Source organism: Drosophila virilis, chromosome X, assembly GCF_030788295.1.
Source record: "Drosophila virilis strain 15010-1051.87 chromosome X, Dvir_AGI_RSII-ME, whole genome shotgun sequence".
Classification (NCBI taxonomy): domain Eukaryota; kingdom Metazoa; phylum Arthropoda; class Insecta; order Diptera; family Drosophilidae; genus Drosophila; species Drosophila virilis.
The window spans coordinates 7,655,433-7,669,543 of record NC_091543.1 but is presented as its reverse complement, the minus strand read 5'-3'; the positions used below and the strand labels follow the sequence as shown (position 1 = coordinate 7,669,543).

At 40.0% G+C, this 14,111-nt stretch overlaps 2 protein-coding genes across 5 annotated transcripts in view; one reads left to right on the top strand and one right to left on the bottom strand.

Moving 5' to 3' along the window:
• LOC6633352 (uncharacterized) overlaps window positions 1–14,111 on the bottom strand; it is a 33,450-nt gene that overhangs the window by 6,517 nt on the left and 12,822 nt on the right. Inside the window, exon 1 of one of the 4 annotated variants that reach the window (XM_015170140.3) lies at window positions 6,942–7,000. The exons of 1 other annotated variant lie outside the window; for it this stretch is intronic. The gene's annotated coding sequence lies outside the window, so the exon portion shown is untranslated. Of the gene's footprint in view, window positions 1–6,353; window positions 6,873–6,941; window positions 7,001–14,111 lie in introns of those variants that run through there. 2 more of the 4 variants (XM_015170141.3, XM_070206727.1) reach the window with 2 other exon arrangements.
• Window positions 10,251–13,416, top strand: LOC138911060 (probable serine/threonine-protein kinase dyrk1). Its single transcript, XM_070208070.1, has 2 exons — window positions 10,251–10,292; window positions 12,709–13,416. The coding sequence occupies exons 1-2, from the start codon at window positions 10,251–10,253 to the stop codon at window positions 13,414–13,416; spliced, it is 750 nt and encodes a 249-aa protein (XP_070064171.1).

Genomic DNA, 14,111 nt, shown 5'->3' with positions numbered 1-14,111 from the left:
ACTTTCGAAAGACTTTAGAATATTTAGAGTATCTTATAGAGTATTTTGTAGTATTTGCAGCTGGTACTTCCATTGCAAATTGTCTGTTTTAGACAGACGAAATTGCAGGTAAATAAAATTAGGCTAAAGCAAGCCTCATCAAGTGCCCATTTAATGGGCAGCTTTAAACATCGTTTTCAGCAATCGTAAAAAAAAAAGATGATTGTTGAGAAAAATAATCGCAAACGAGTTAAAATATTTACAGCTTGCTAATTTGCATGCGATCGTAAACACAAGTATTTATGATTATCATAAAGTTGCCTCGATAATATATAGACGTAGATATGCGCATATCTTTAAAATCGGGCACGTCCATAACTTAGGCAATTAGAGATGGGTGCGTGACAAATATATACATATATATTTAATAAGTTTCGGATATCGCGACACAGTTTCTATTTGAGATTAGATAGGAAATTTCTCAAGATTTTTAGCTACTCTTGTGTTGATTCTCGTTCTCGTATACGATGTTTCACTTAGTCAAACAAATATCGCATTGCATACGATTGCTCGTGTCACGACTCACGCGGCCAGCTTTATTATCAATTAACCTGTTAAATTTGTTGCTATTTGCGCTAAGCTTAACGCCAATTGTCCTCTAAAATATTGAATAAACAGTGATAGACGCACACACACATACACACACACACACACACACGCACATTGGCCTTTGTTGCGCTATCTAGAAGCAGACGGCAAAAGCCGCTCGCCGCCTGCGACCTGCCGCGCGTTTTTTGTCGCGTGCGTTTAATTTGCACACAATGCGGGCGAAAGCGCGGGTGCTTGGTTAGGTGAACGGCGGAGGGGGTGGGGGACGCGGTTAGCTCGATTTGATTGTATAATGACGTGGTTCAAACGGTACTGTTTCTCCCTCTCTCTGTGTGTGTGTGTGTGTGTGTGTGTTGTCTTCTCATTGGCCATGCAAATTACTTACAATTGCAGCAATAATGACAACAACAACGACAACAACAATGTGTGCAAGTCACATGCTATAATCAGGCAAGTGCTCGACTAACAGATACCCTGCATGCACTTCAATTCATTTCAATTTGATAGGGAAAATCAACTTTAATTAAAGCATGCTATCATTCGGATAAGGCACAAGGCTGTCTATAAATAAAATGGAGTTTTTTCAATTCTAAAAGGGAGAAACATCAAAAAGTGGAACGATGTGTAATTCGTCCATGTGTAAAATGCATACTAGGATCTAACAATTACTCGACTAAGGGATACTCTGTACGCACACCTTTTCAGTGGCTTTTCAAACCAAATTGAATTTCAAACAATTTTACTCTTCGTTTCTTTTTGTGCATACACAAGACTGTTGATTTGTATAACACCCCACAGGACACTTGTTACAGGGTAGCCTTGCAACAGTCGCACATTTACATGGATACATATGTGAGCGGGTATATGCTTTCAGTCGTGTAATTGAGACACGTGTCCGACTTACTGCTTCAATCTGCACAAGCACAACCCCTCCCCCCTTCCCCATCCCCCTGCCAACAACTTCACCCCCTGGAGCCCCTTTGGCGACCCTTGAGGTGTACGCCTTGAAGCATCTGTAAATCGATTTGGCGCTTTTGTTTTTTTTTTTTAACGAGCAGCCGCACTAATTAGCCCGACTATTAGCTTGGCTAATTAAATTTTACTCACTGTTTAGCTATTTTGTCGATTTTTTGTTGTTGTTGTTGTTGTTTTTGTTGTTGTTGTTGTTCATTCTAATGCCTTGAGAAATGGAACCGAGCAACGTGCAAACTTTACTAAACAAATCGCATAGAATTTTTATTTTTTTGGTTATCAATTTTTGTTGTTGTTAGCTCTTTTGGCTATTTAAGCACACACATGTGTGTGTGCGTGTGTGTGTGTGTGTGTGTGTGTGTGACTAAGCGAGAGGCAGTTAGTCGGAGCGGGGTGGGGCGGGGCGGTTGAGGTTTTATAGCCAGTTAGTTAAACTTGAAATAAACATGAGTAAGAAAAAATTCCTCGGCTATCAAAGCGACATCGAAACGCTACTTAAAAATCATCACGTTCCACAAACATGCCAGTTGCATTGTTCTGGCCAAAAATATATAAATTAAAATAAAATGACATATAATAAAATACATATATAGCATATAGTCGATTGACTGACCGATTGCCGCAAGGCTGTCGCTTTGACTGAGCACAAAGTTGAGGGATCGCAGCGCTGCGAAGGCGAAAAACTAAATGGATTTAGTTGACTCGATTATCAAATTGACAGAGAAAAGAAAGAGATATATAAATAAACTTCATAAGTAACTATCTATATATATATATACATATATATATATGTATTCAACTATCTGTGCATCTACTTATCAAGTCACATACTGACCCTTATGGTATACATATATCACACATCCGCTAGAACTTTATATTACTCTGACTCTATATGTCTATCTAACTATGCATATATACTATATATATCAGTTTATTTGGTAGCCTTCAGTGTGCAATTAGATATTGACAAGGTAAACGGTCGAGTGTTTCAGTCAATCAAAAGCAATTCAAGTATTGTCCCATCATTAATTATAAACAGCTGCGTTTCTATATGTTAATTCCCATATCTCAATATACATACATCTTTCTTCTTTTTTTTTTTTTTTGTTTTGTTTCAAAACGATTGTAAAGCAAAGTCCCTCTTTGTAGCTTATCTGGAGAAGCACTTGAAAAGTCTTTATGCGGTTTTTATGGTTTAAGTGTGCCTTTGTTTTCTTTTGAATACGTATATGGTAAAGTTCAATCTGATTCCCAATTAAGACGGAGACGAGCAATGCCGCTGATAAAACGATCAAAAATGTCGTGTTGAAGAGAGAAAGATGTATGAGCGCTGCTTGTAGAACGTTTAAGGATATCAGGCCTAAAAGGAAAACTGAAAAGTGGGAGAGGGAAAAAAAGAGAGAGCGCAAAGAAGAATCGCAAAAAAGCAAATGCACTTCAGAGACTAAGCTAGAAATCAAGACAGAACGTTGCAGGAAATCGAACAAAGAAGAATTGGAAAAAACGCTTAAGGACATTGCTGAAAGATGAAGTGAATATTTAAAAGCAATCGAGAGTGAAGTGGGGTAGAGAGAGAGAAATGACAAAGAGATAAGTTAGAGTCGAAATATGCTCGTTTACGTGATGATCTGTGGTTAGATAATTGTATGGCTTAAGCTTCAGCTTAGTCGAGCTATCAATCTCTGCTGTTGCTCATCTCCAGAATTAAATTCTTATTTAGTTGTGTTTATGGGAATGTGATTCTTTCAAGCTGATGTCACCTAATTATCAAATCCAACAACCTGTAATATCTAAACGCAACAGTTAAAAGCTATTTAGTTGCCAGTCACGTAATTTATCAAAGATTCTATTTCTATTACTGTTTCTATTTCTATTACTGTTTCTATTTGCATTTATAATCGCAGCTATATATCAACTTAAATAGGAATTTCGTAATGTGCCCGTTGCTAACAAAATAAATATATAATAATTGCTTGACCTTTAAATTGCCTAATGATACTGAACAGGCAACAGACATTGGGTTTAGGGCATGGCTTATGGCATTTTGGGTGCCGTCGACAATCGATGTTCCTTTATGAATATTTCAACTCACTAAATTGGCAACTTTCTACCGTTATGCACCTGCTGCCACATAACCGTATGTGTATGCCTAAAAAATGATCGTAAAGCTCAGTTCCATTTTCGGGCCACTTTGCGCTAACGAGTCGAATCAGAAGTACAAACATTCCAAAAGATATCAATAAAAATAAAAAACAATATGCAAATAAAAAGCGAGGTAAACAACAACGAAATTTCCCCCAAAAACAAATCTCTGATCGATGATTAATCAGAGCTCAGGAAATACTGATCGCATATACATATATATATATATACATATTTATGGGGGGGCATTGGGAATTTTTGAGCTGTGTAAACGCTTTCAGATACATTGTGCAATGCACGCGACATTGGCATTGGCCTTGCATTTGGCGGTATGAAGCGGGGGGCTGCGACGCAGGTAGCAGGTGGGGGAGACCCGAAGCTGAGAGTGAGTCTTAGCCAAAGTCTGGCGATGATATCACAAGCGACAACGTGTGGCAATTTTTTATTAGAAGCTCATCATTGTAATACTCTGTCTAGAGAGTATTGCAGCTTGATCAATGAGCGAAGCGAAGGAGTATGTATAGGGTATATAAAGAGTATATGTATATGTACAGAGGATAAAGAATACATATAAGTATATAGAGTATATAGCAAGAAGACATATATATATATATATATATGCTTACAGAGTATCATGGAGTATATATAGCGCAAGAATATATATATGCATATAGGGTATATATATTCTTGCATAGAGTATATAACATTTGTATTGGATGCTCATCATCATCATGCAGTGTGTATACGGAGCATACACGAAGATTGTATAAATGCATATAGAGTATTTAGATATATATATAGTGTACTTAGTATGAATATATATATACATATATTTATATAGAGTATATACTTGCTCAATATTAAACAGTCGAGTCTATCTAATTATTTCAGTTCCAAAGCTAACTTCATGCAACTTTGCACGGATTCATCTTTCAGTTTTTGATTAAACATATTGCAATCTCCCAGATTCAAAGAATATATCCTATAGCTGTCATGGGCTGCATGAGCTTTCCCATGTTCCCTACATATAAGGCAAATCTTATGATAATTTATGGCTATATAGAAAGAATCAGTCAAACATTTGAATAAAATAGATGTTTATGAGTTATCCTAAGCCTAATCCCCATATAAGGAAAACCTTATAGTATATGAATCTAAAACTATTAAACTATAGAATCGATCGTTTAAATGAAAACGTCGAAAACTTATTCAAAGGCCTGTAAGGGTATTCAGGTAACGGTGTGCGCGAAGTGAGTAGCTATTATTGCTGTGCAGTTTCGCGCCGGAGGCAAACTAGTCAGAAGAGCCACGACAACTATGCAAATTGTGGCCAAGTACACACACACACACACACACATATATCTAGGTATTAGTGGTGTGTATGTGGGCTCTGGTGCGATCGGGCTGTGATAAAGGCACCTGTGGAAAAGTTTACTCAGCGTCTTTATCTGCAGCGACTAAAGAAACCCGCAGCAGTCAGCGGCCCGGAGATAGAGATGGAAATAGAAGCACGCCGACTTATCAGCCGGTTGGCTAATGGTGACTAATGCCGAGAACCTATGCTAAATAACATGAGGCGGGTCTTTATCGAAGTGTATTCCATTTGGGCCACACACTATTCGAGTTATGGCCAAATGCCCGGCCACTTTCTTTCACGCACTCCAGATCGGTTCGGCTAGCTCAGATATCGTCCAGGTAAATACAAACAGACAGTCAAATTGCATAAGCAACAAAAAATGGTTGCGTAAATAACAAGAAATTGTTAATTTTATTTACCTGGCACAAATATTGAAGCACCATATTAACAGATATTTGAGAGCAAAAAAGAAATCTCGTTACCTTTTGGCCTGGAACTATTCTAATTATAGATACAATTTTGAAGACTGAAAATATTTACGTTTTAATTCACTCTCAAAAGCGGAAGTAAGAGTGAGAAATAGGTTAGTTTTAGGGGTTTTCCAGTTATACAATTCACCGTTCCACTTAGCTAGCCTTCACTGTCCAACTCAAGTTGGTCAGCTTAAAATTCCACTTGTGCTGTTTTCAGTTAATAACAACAAATAAAAACAAAGCACTCGACGGACAAAAAAAAACAAATCGTGAAGACAACTATTAGATTTAAGAGTGTCGCATCTAATGCGAAAAATAAAAAAAATATATAATAATAATAGAAAACAAAACTTTGAAACTCTCACTGATTGGCAGCAAATTTGTTCCACTTTATTCTTATTGGAGCCATTCATCATTTGCCGATTGGAATTGTGGAAGCTGTCAAAATGACAATTGCCTGCTGCCAACAACAACAACAACAACAACGGTAAATCGCACGCTCTCGCTCTCTCACTCACTTACACTGTACGTGATGGCCCTCTTGAGGCTCGCTTTTCTTATTGGCATTTGTTGTTGTTGTTGTTGTTGTTGCTAGAATTTCGCGTGCCACTTTTCTTTGTTGTTGTTTTATTTGTGCTTTTGTTAATGTTTTGTTTTTGTTGCACAGCTTTTTTTTGTTTGAGTGCATTTATCGTTCAACAATTTGCACGTTGTCATAAAAAATAAAACAAAAATAAACACCCACACATTAACAAACAGAGCCCGCATTAAATTCAACTTTAGAAACAACAAAAAAAAAGTGCTTAGAACTGCGTACTAACTGCGGCTAGCGGCGTGTTTGCTTTGGTCTTTTCTTCACTCTTTTCTTGCTGCGCTCTTGCCTTCGCTTTGTTTTCTGCTGCGGACTCTCTGCTTTGGCAGCAGCGTTGCGAGGCGGCGGCGACGACGACGTTAACAAAACTGAAAACAAAAAACGCGCAAAATATGCACAGAACACGAATACAACACCAATACACCAGCAACAGCGCACACACACACACACACACACGCAGGCAATAATAGTAGCAGGCAATAATAAAGCAACGGTAACTCTCTAATAATAGCGCCAGACGGCAGCACTCCGACAACAACAAAGCACGCAGAAATCCAGGCAAACTGCGCTCAGCTGTATGCGCTCTCTTCCCATAAGCTCTCGCACTTGCGCTCTTTATTCCTCTTCGTCTTGTTGTTGTTGTTGTTGTTGTTGTCGCTGCTGCTGCTGCTGTTTTATCTTATCAGCATTAAGAGCAATTGGCGCCGGCGCGGTAAAAGGAAAAACTGCAGCGCAAAATTGACAGATTGTAGCTGTTAGCGTGTTGTTGTCGCTGTCGCCGTAGAAGAAGATGTTGCTTTGATTGTTAACCGTTTACCGTTTATGCCGTGTGCTATCTTCACTTGTCGCGCTAGCTGGGCAAACTGAGCGCTGAGGCCGCGTGCGTTGCATAAGACAAATGATGGCGCTGCCGCTGCTGCCGCTGTGCTGCTGCTTGCGCAAGCAACTCATTCTGACTGCGACGCCGGCGACCTTCAGCGCTGCCGTCGGCGCGCTTTAGCGTGGGTTACGCTCTGGGTGCGCTCCTGCTGGCGTCGCTGCAGCGGTAAAGCTTGTGCATGGGAGTTGAGAGTTTCAGGAGTGCCTTGGCACATGCGTGACCATTTATATCGCGCCATCTATTGATTGGCATTGGCTAAGGAGGCCGCCGCCTTGCCGCGCCTATTCCGCACACACACACACACACACACACACACACACACACACACACACACACACACACACACACATATGACATCATCTTTAGTTTCAGGCATCTTCACTAATTGCCGCCACGCACCAAACTTTCGAGTTGTTGCCCCCACCAAAGTTGGGCATTGGCCAAGGGGCGCGCCGCTGTTTAACTGTCAGTCAGTCAAGTTAGCAGCAGCTTTGGGCTTGGATTTCCGATTATATTTAATTACTGCGATGCCTACATTTAAATTCTTAAGCTAATAGCAATAAAGGCATTAGACACGGCCAAGTAGTCAATGTGTGGGCGGTAAACAGCTTAAAGAGGCGTGACTGAAAACTGATATAACCAAAATGAAGCCATCAAATAGCATACAGTGCGCGCTCGTTAGCAAGAACTTTAAGTTAATATGTGCAGATGCTTGATATAGCGATTTTCTTCGTTTGATTTTTTTTATTATTGAGGTTTTTTAATTGTTATTTTCACATTTTTTGCAAATTTTTATAAACTCTGCCAGCAAACGCATTCTTTATAATGAGTGCATACTGTGCATGTAAAAGAAACGCTACTGAAGGGCGCCTCGCCGATTTTTGGCTAAGTTGTGCGCTCGAATTCGTTTTCCAACTGGAATTTTCAGGTTTTTTTTTTTTTTTTACCTTTGCGAAACCAGATTTTGGTTTAAGCTTTTCGTCGTATTTCTTTTTACTTTAAACAATTAAAAAATATATTTTTTAAGCCACTTTTTGTTGTTTTATGCAATGTGGTTCGTTTCAGGTCAAGGTTCAGTTGTTCTTGATCCTATTTAACATGAAAATATTCTATTTGAAACCGCAAAATAGATTTGCAGCCCTGATCTAACGAGTATTCTGTCTTAATTTCAAGAATTTCTTGTGGTTCAATACGCACTCCTTATATTAGAACAAGTGTTAGATAACTCTTTAGAGCTATAAGTTCCTTTAAGAGAGAGTGAGTGGCTGATTCTCTTCTGTGTGGGCATCCAATATAAAAGTTGTTATGATTTATATATTTATAACAAGGAGGTTTAAACGAATTCTTGTTATTTATAACTCTCTCCGACACATCGATAAGATTTATAAAGCATGCAGTTAACATTCTTTTGATTAGTTAAGATATGTTTAGGCGATTTGTCTAGTTGTTTTTCTTAATTCTCTTTTATGTAATATATATACGATTACGGAATCAGATATCTTTTGTATCAGTTATATTCGCATTATGGCTTGTCATCGATTAGCTAAGACAAGGCTTTACTATCAATTTCTGGCTATATATAATTCCTTGCACTGCAATTAAGGTTTTACAAGCCAGATAAAGCCATTAACCAAAATAGTAAAAAATATAAGAAACCACTTGAAAGGAAATTCCCGAATTGCGCTTAGAATCTAACTACGGAACGTGTTACATTTATGAAGGAATTCCAGCGATAACTGACCAAGTGTCTACTGCATAGAGTATATATATATATATATAGTATATCCATAACGATGCGTATCTCAATCACTTAACGCTTGTTTAACCCACATATTAACGACTCAGGTGCCAAGTTGGACAACAACAAAAAAAAAAAAAAACATAAAATAAAAGTTGCCAACAATTTCCGCTTATCAGAAACCCACTCGATATAGCGTAAACACAACAACATTCCATGCCATGTCGATGATGTTGATAATGATGATATAGGGCATGCTCCAAGGGCCAGTCAAGCACTTGGCCAGAAACCACTCGACCCCTTACGCTTACCCCCCGCTTTGCCACTTCTCTAACTGTCAGATTCGTGCAGAGTCTATTATAAGTTTTCTTTCAGCCAAAAGCTATAGCTATATATGCCAAGTCGATATGTATCTATCTTTCTGGCAGGCTTTACTTGACTTTCTTTCAAGATATCTAGACCAAACTTTGAGTTTATTTCTACTTGATCGCTCGAAGAATCAGTTATTATATGATAAACCTGACATTTACCAAATTCACTTAGCTTATGTGTATCTATATAGAATATATAACAATATATAGTATATATATATGTCTAATGTAGCTTAGTAAAGTTTGTAATTTTTAGATTTGGTGGAGATATTTTTAAGGAAAATGAGCTTTACTTTACTATATAAATATCTTATAAATATCGGACCACTTTATTATATATTTCTATCTTGATCTTGTTTTTCAAAATACCTTGCAAATGTGCGCAAGGGTATTCATGGTTCGGCGTTTCGCTGTTGGCCGTGTTCTTTCGTGTTTATCAAATGTGTTTACATTGTTATTTGGGCTGTCCTTGTCTTTGCTTTGATATTGTGTACTTTGGCACGTTTTCGTGCACTGATAACCTCAACCTTAACATAGAACATTGAAGAGCGGGTCGAGCGGGTATCTGCGTGGAGGTGGGGGGAGGTTGGGCGGTTGGGGTGTTGTGTAAGTATAATTAACAAGCCGCTGGCCACAGCTATGCAAAAAGCAGAAAGCGAAGTAACAAATAAGTTAAAAGCGTCAACAAATCGCGTTGCCAAAACATTTCACCTGGCCAAAATGCTGAGACGCATTGGCCAAGACTTGACTTGCGCGCGAGCTGCTGACCCCGTTAACGGAAATTCTTTTTTCTTGCTGCTGCCTTTTTTCCATGCGCAACTCGAACAACAGCAACAACAACAAAAAAAAAGTGGCACAAACTCATTCCGAAAAACACAACAGCAACAAAAAGCACAGCCACAAGAACAACATAAACAAGTTCCACGACGGCAAATTCGACAATAAAACCATATGATCAGCGTAATAATAGTTATGATCATTGGCGGCTCTCTGGGCTGTTCTTGCCACTCACGGAGGCAGGCAGAAAAAAGAAGATAAGCAAAAAAAAACAACATTTTTATATAGAAAGAAATTTCTACATTTTATGCCAGCAATCGCAGCCTCCAACGTTTTACTTTTTCTTTGCATACCCCGTAGATGTGGCAGCAAGCGGGCATGCTCAACTTTGTGCGCGTGCTTGTAACTGATCGTGCAATGTGGGCAGACATGTTGGCCAGTCGGATGCCCGCCTTAACCATGATGCGAACCTGGGCTAAAACACAAGCAGCTATGCCAACCGTAATGCAGCATAAGAATTCTAAAAAAAAAATAACTCAAATCGAGTGAGTAATAAAAATTCTTAATAAATTATTAAGGTAAAATATTTAGAAATGTGAGAAAAGTGACAAAGCAAGGTCGAGTCCGAGCCCAAGCAGCTATACAAGCCGAACCTTCACGTTTTGCAGCCCTATTTAGAACAATATAATTGGGCATTTAGTCTATTTTAAGCAGTCCATACTCAAGACCCCGCTCCCGTCCACTAAGCACTTCAAGCCAATTGCGTGCAAAACAGTGGAAAATTAGAAAAGCGAGCTGGCCGAGTGGGACGGGGCGGGACGGGACGGGGCGGGGGCTATTATCATTGAAAGTCCAAGTTGCAGCTGGTTCAATTGAGCAAAGTGCATTGATAGGGCCACTTAAGGCACCGCTCGATAACGTAACGATACTACGATATATATATATAAATTATATATATATATATATATGTGTGTGTGTGTGTATATCGTATTTACAGATGTGTATATAGTATATGTGTGTACAGCTGCAGTTGGCCGTAATTGAATCTGAGACGTAACGCAACTGTCATGCAAAGTTTTCTACGGCTCCGATCTGGGGGAGAGGAGAGGGACTCTATAGCTGAGGTCTCGCCTGCAATTGACCCAATTCTCGACGGTTTTTGTTTTTGTTGTCGTTGTTGTTGTTGTTGCAGCTTTTTTTTGTACTATTGTGCCGTGCACTGGTGGGCCAGTCATTAAGGCTGACAACGTGCCTGTCAACGGCAACGGGGAGTGGAGCGCGCGTTGTGGTTCGCTTTGGTCTCTGGCGGGGCTTGTGGGCTTGTGGGCTACTAGGGCGCAAACGTTGCCGCTGGCATTGATTGAAGCCTAATTAAAGTAAAAGACTTGGCCCTGCCAGCGGCTATGGCAGCTAGTGGCAGCTACTTATGTGGAGCAGCCACCAGAAGACGTCTGCCACAATCTATAAATTAAGAACGGGGCGTTGTCTTAACATACATATATTTAAGCTAATTTAAGTAAGATGGAAAGAAAGCTTGCTCTGCATTGCCAAAGACTAAATGTGTGCATATTTGTGAGCCACATAATACACATATATAGCTGGCAGGTAGCTGGTTCAAATCCAGCAACAATTTACGTTTATTATCAGTGCTATAATTATTATTAAAAATAAATAAACAGCAAGGATGGCACATTTCCTTTATACAAAAGCTTCATAGCTGATCGTTTGCTCGGTTGCCGGTTCAAATCCAGCAGCAATTGTAAGTTATTTAATGTTTTTATTACATTTGTTATAGAATGAGTATGGCTGGCGCTTTTCTTTTATACGAAAGCTTTCTATTCAATCGATTGTTCATTAGGGGCGCTGGTTCAAATCCAACGTTTACATTTTATTTATTATTTGTTATTGTTCACACGAAAAGAAACAATATGGATTGGGGCTTTTCTTTTTTACTAAAGCTTTCTATCAGATCGATTTCACCCAAAGGTTGTCGGTTCAAATCCAGAGTCCAAAGTTATTTTTAAAAGAGGTTAATTTGATCGATTATTCCTATGACAGCTATATATAGTAGGTTATAGTGATCGCATATGATTACGATATATGTATGATCTGTGAGGAATTCTTAAAAAAGTTTCATGGCGTTGGGTTTAAAGAAAATCCAATGACAGAGATTTTTACTTGCGCATATCTAGGACCCATTCTTTAGATATACGTCTCTCTCTCTCTCTTCCCCTCTCTCTGTCTCTTTCCATCTCTATGCACGTTTGCTGCGTTTTCGATTTCATTTCAATTAACCTTATTTTTTTTGCTGCGAGTCTGCGAATTGTTGGCATTTATTCATGTGGTCATGTGATCAAACGTTTAATCACAACAATTGCAATGGAAAAGTTGATCTCTCTGCCCCTCGCATTGCGTTCACTCTCACTCTCTCTCTCGCTCTCCCTCTGTATTAGTGTAAGTATTGCTATCTCTTTCCATAACGAAACGTTGCACAGCTGCAAGTGTCGAATGTTGAATTCCGAATTCCGTATGCCAAATATGTCGCCCAATAATCGCAGCCTGGGGCAACCTGTCACAGCCTCCCAAAAAAAAAAAAAAAAAAAAAACAACATAAAAACATAAAAACAAGATACGAGTGGTGGCAACGGCATCGAGTCTGGTTGTGCTGCTGCTGGTTGCCGGTTTCGGTTGCTGGTGTTGCAATTGCAGCACTACATCCACATCAATTGCCGTCGCGTTCAAGTGGCGCTCATAAATTTGTTAGAGCGCGAGCATTTTCCACATTGCAATGGGCCACAGTCAGCAGCAACAACAATAGGAAAAACAACAACAACAACAACAGCAGCTGCAACGGCAACAGCGGCAGCAACATCATCAGCAGCAGCAGCAGCAACAGCAGCAGCTGCTGCACGGCAATTTAAATGCAACAACAACAGCAACATTACCAGTAGAAACAATATCAATAGCAGCAGCAACAACCGCTGCAATAGAAGCAGCAACATCGACAACAAGTACGGCCGCAGATGCAACATTTGCAGCAGCAACAGCAGCAGCAAAATTAGAAGCAACAGCAACATCAGAAATAATACCATCAGACAACAAGAACAGTAGCAGATACAACAGTAGCAACAACAACAACATCAGCTACAACAACAGCAGCATCAGCAATAGCTGCAACAACAAGAACAACAGCAACAACTCCAGCAACAGCAGCAATAGATGCAGCTATAACAGCAGCAACATAAGCAGCAACTGCACCAGCAATAGCAGCAGCAACAACATCAGCAACAGCGACAATAACACTACCAATAGATGCAGCAACAATAACAGCAGCATCAGCAACATCAGCAGCAGCAGCAACATCAGCAGCAACAGCAACATCAGCAGCAACAGCAACAGCATTAATAGTTGCAGTGCCAACAACAACAACACAAGCAACAACAATACTGCCCATAGTTGCAGCAACAATAGTAGCAACAACAGCATCAGCAATAGCTGCAACAACAGCAACAACATCAAAAATTAACTGATAGTTTTTGCAGCCCATCAGCAACTGCCTTTGGCACAAAACCCAACCTTGCCTGGCCCGCCCAATGCAGCCTGTTGCCATGGAAGAAAGTGAAGAGTAATGGGAAATGTTGTCGCTGTTGCTGCTGCAACTTTTGCTTTGGCCGCAACGGCGGCTTTCTTATGCACTTACTTGGATAACAACTGGAATGTATTTCATTTGAAAAGACGTTTAGCGCGGTGTGCCTTAATTGCAAGTGGCAAACCTGAAACTGGGCAGCGCCAACGCACCGCAGCACCAGCCGCAGCAGTCGAGCAACAAGACACAAACTGCAATTGCAGCTAACAAGTATCTGTGAGATGCTCATGGCTGCTTTCAAGTGCTGCTGCTGCTGCTGCTGGGCTTGCCAAACAACCTTGACATGCAGCCAAACTAATGACAGGAAATCGTCGACAAGTGCCGCGCGCATCTAAGCCAAAAACAAAAACAAGCCCCGTCCAATCCAATCCAATCCAATCCAATCCAATCCAATCCAATCCCCCGAACCCACATAGATGCGCAATTGCTTGGGCTCTCGTTATGGATTTGCCTGGCCGCGCTTTTTAATTACAATTACGACTCTGAATACGAGTGCGAGTGTGAGTGCGCGTTTGAGTACCCGCACTCAACCGGTTGCCAGTTAAACAATTGCCGCCCAGGCCCAACCAGCAAAT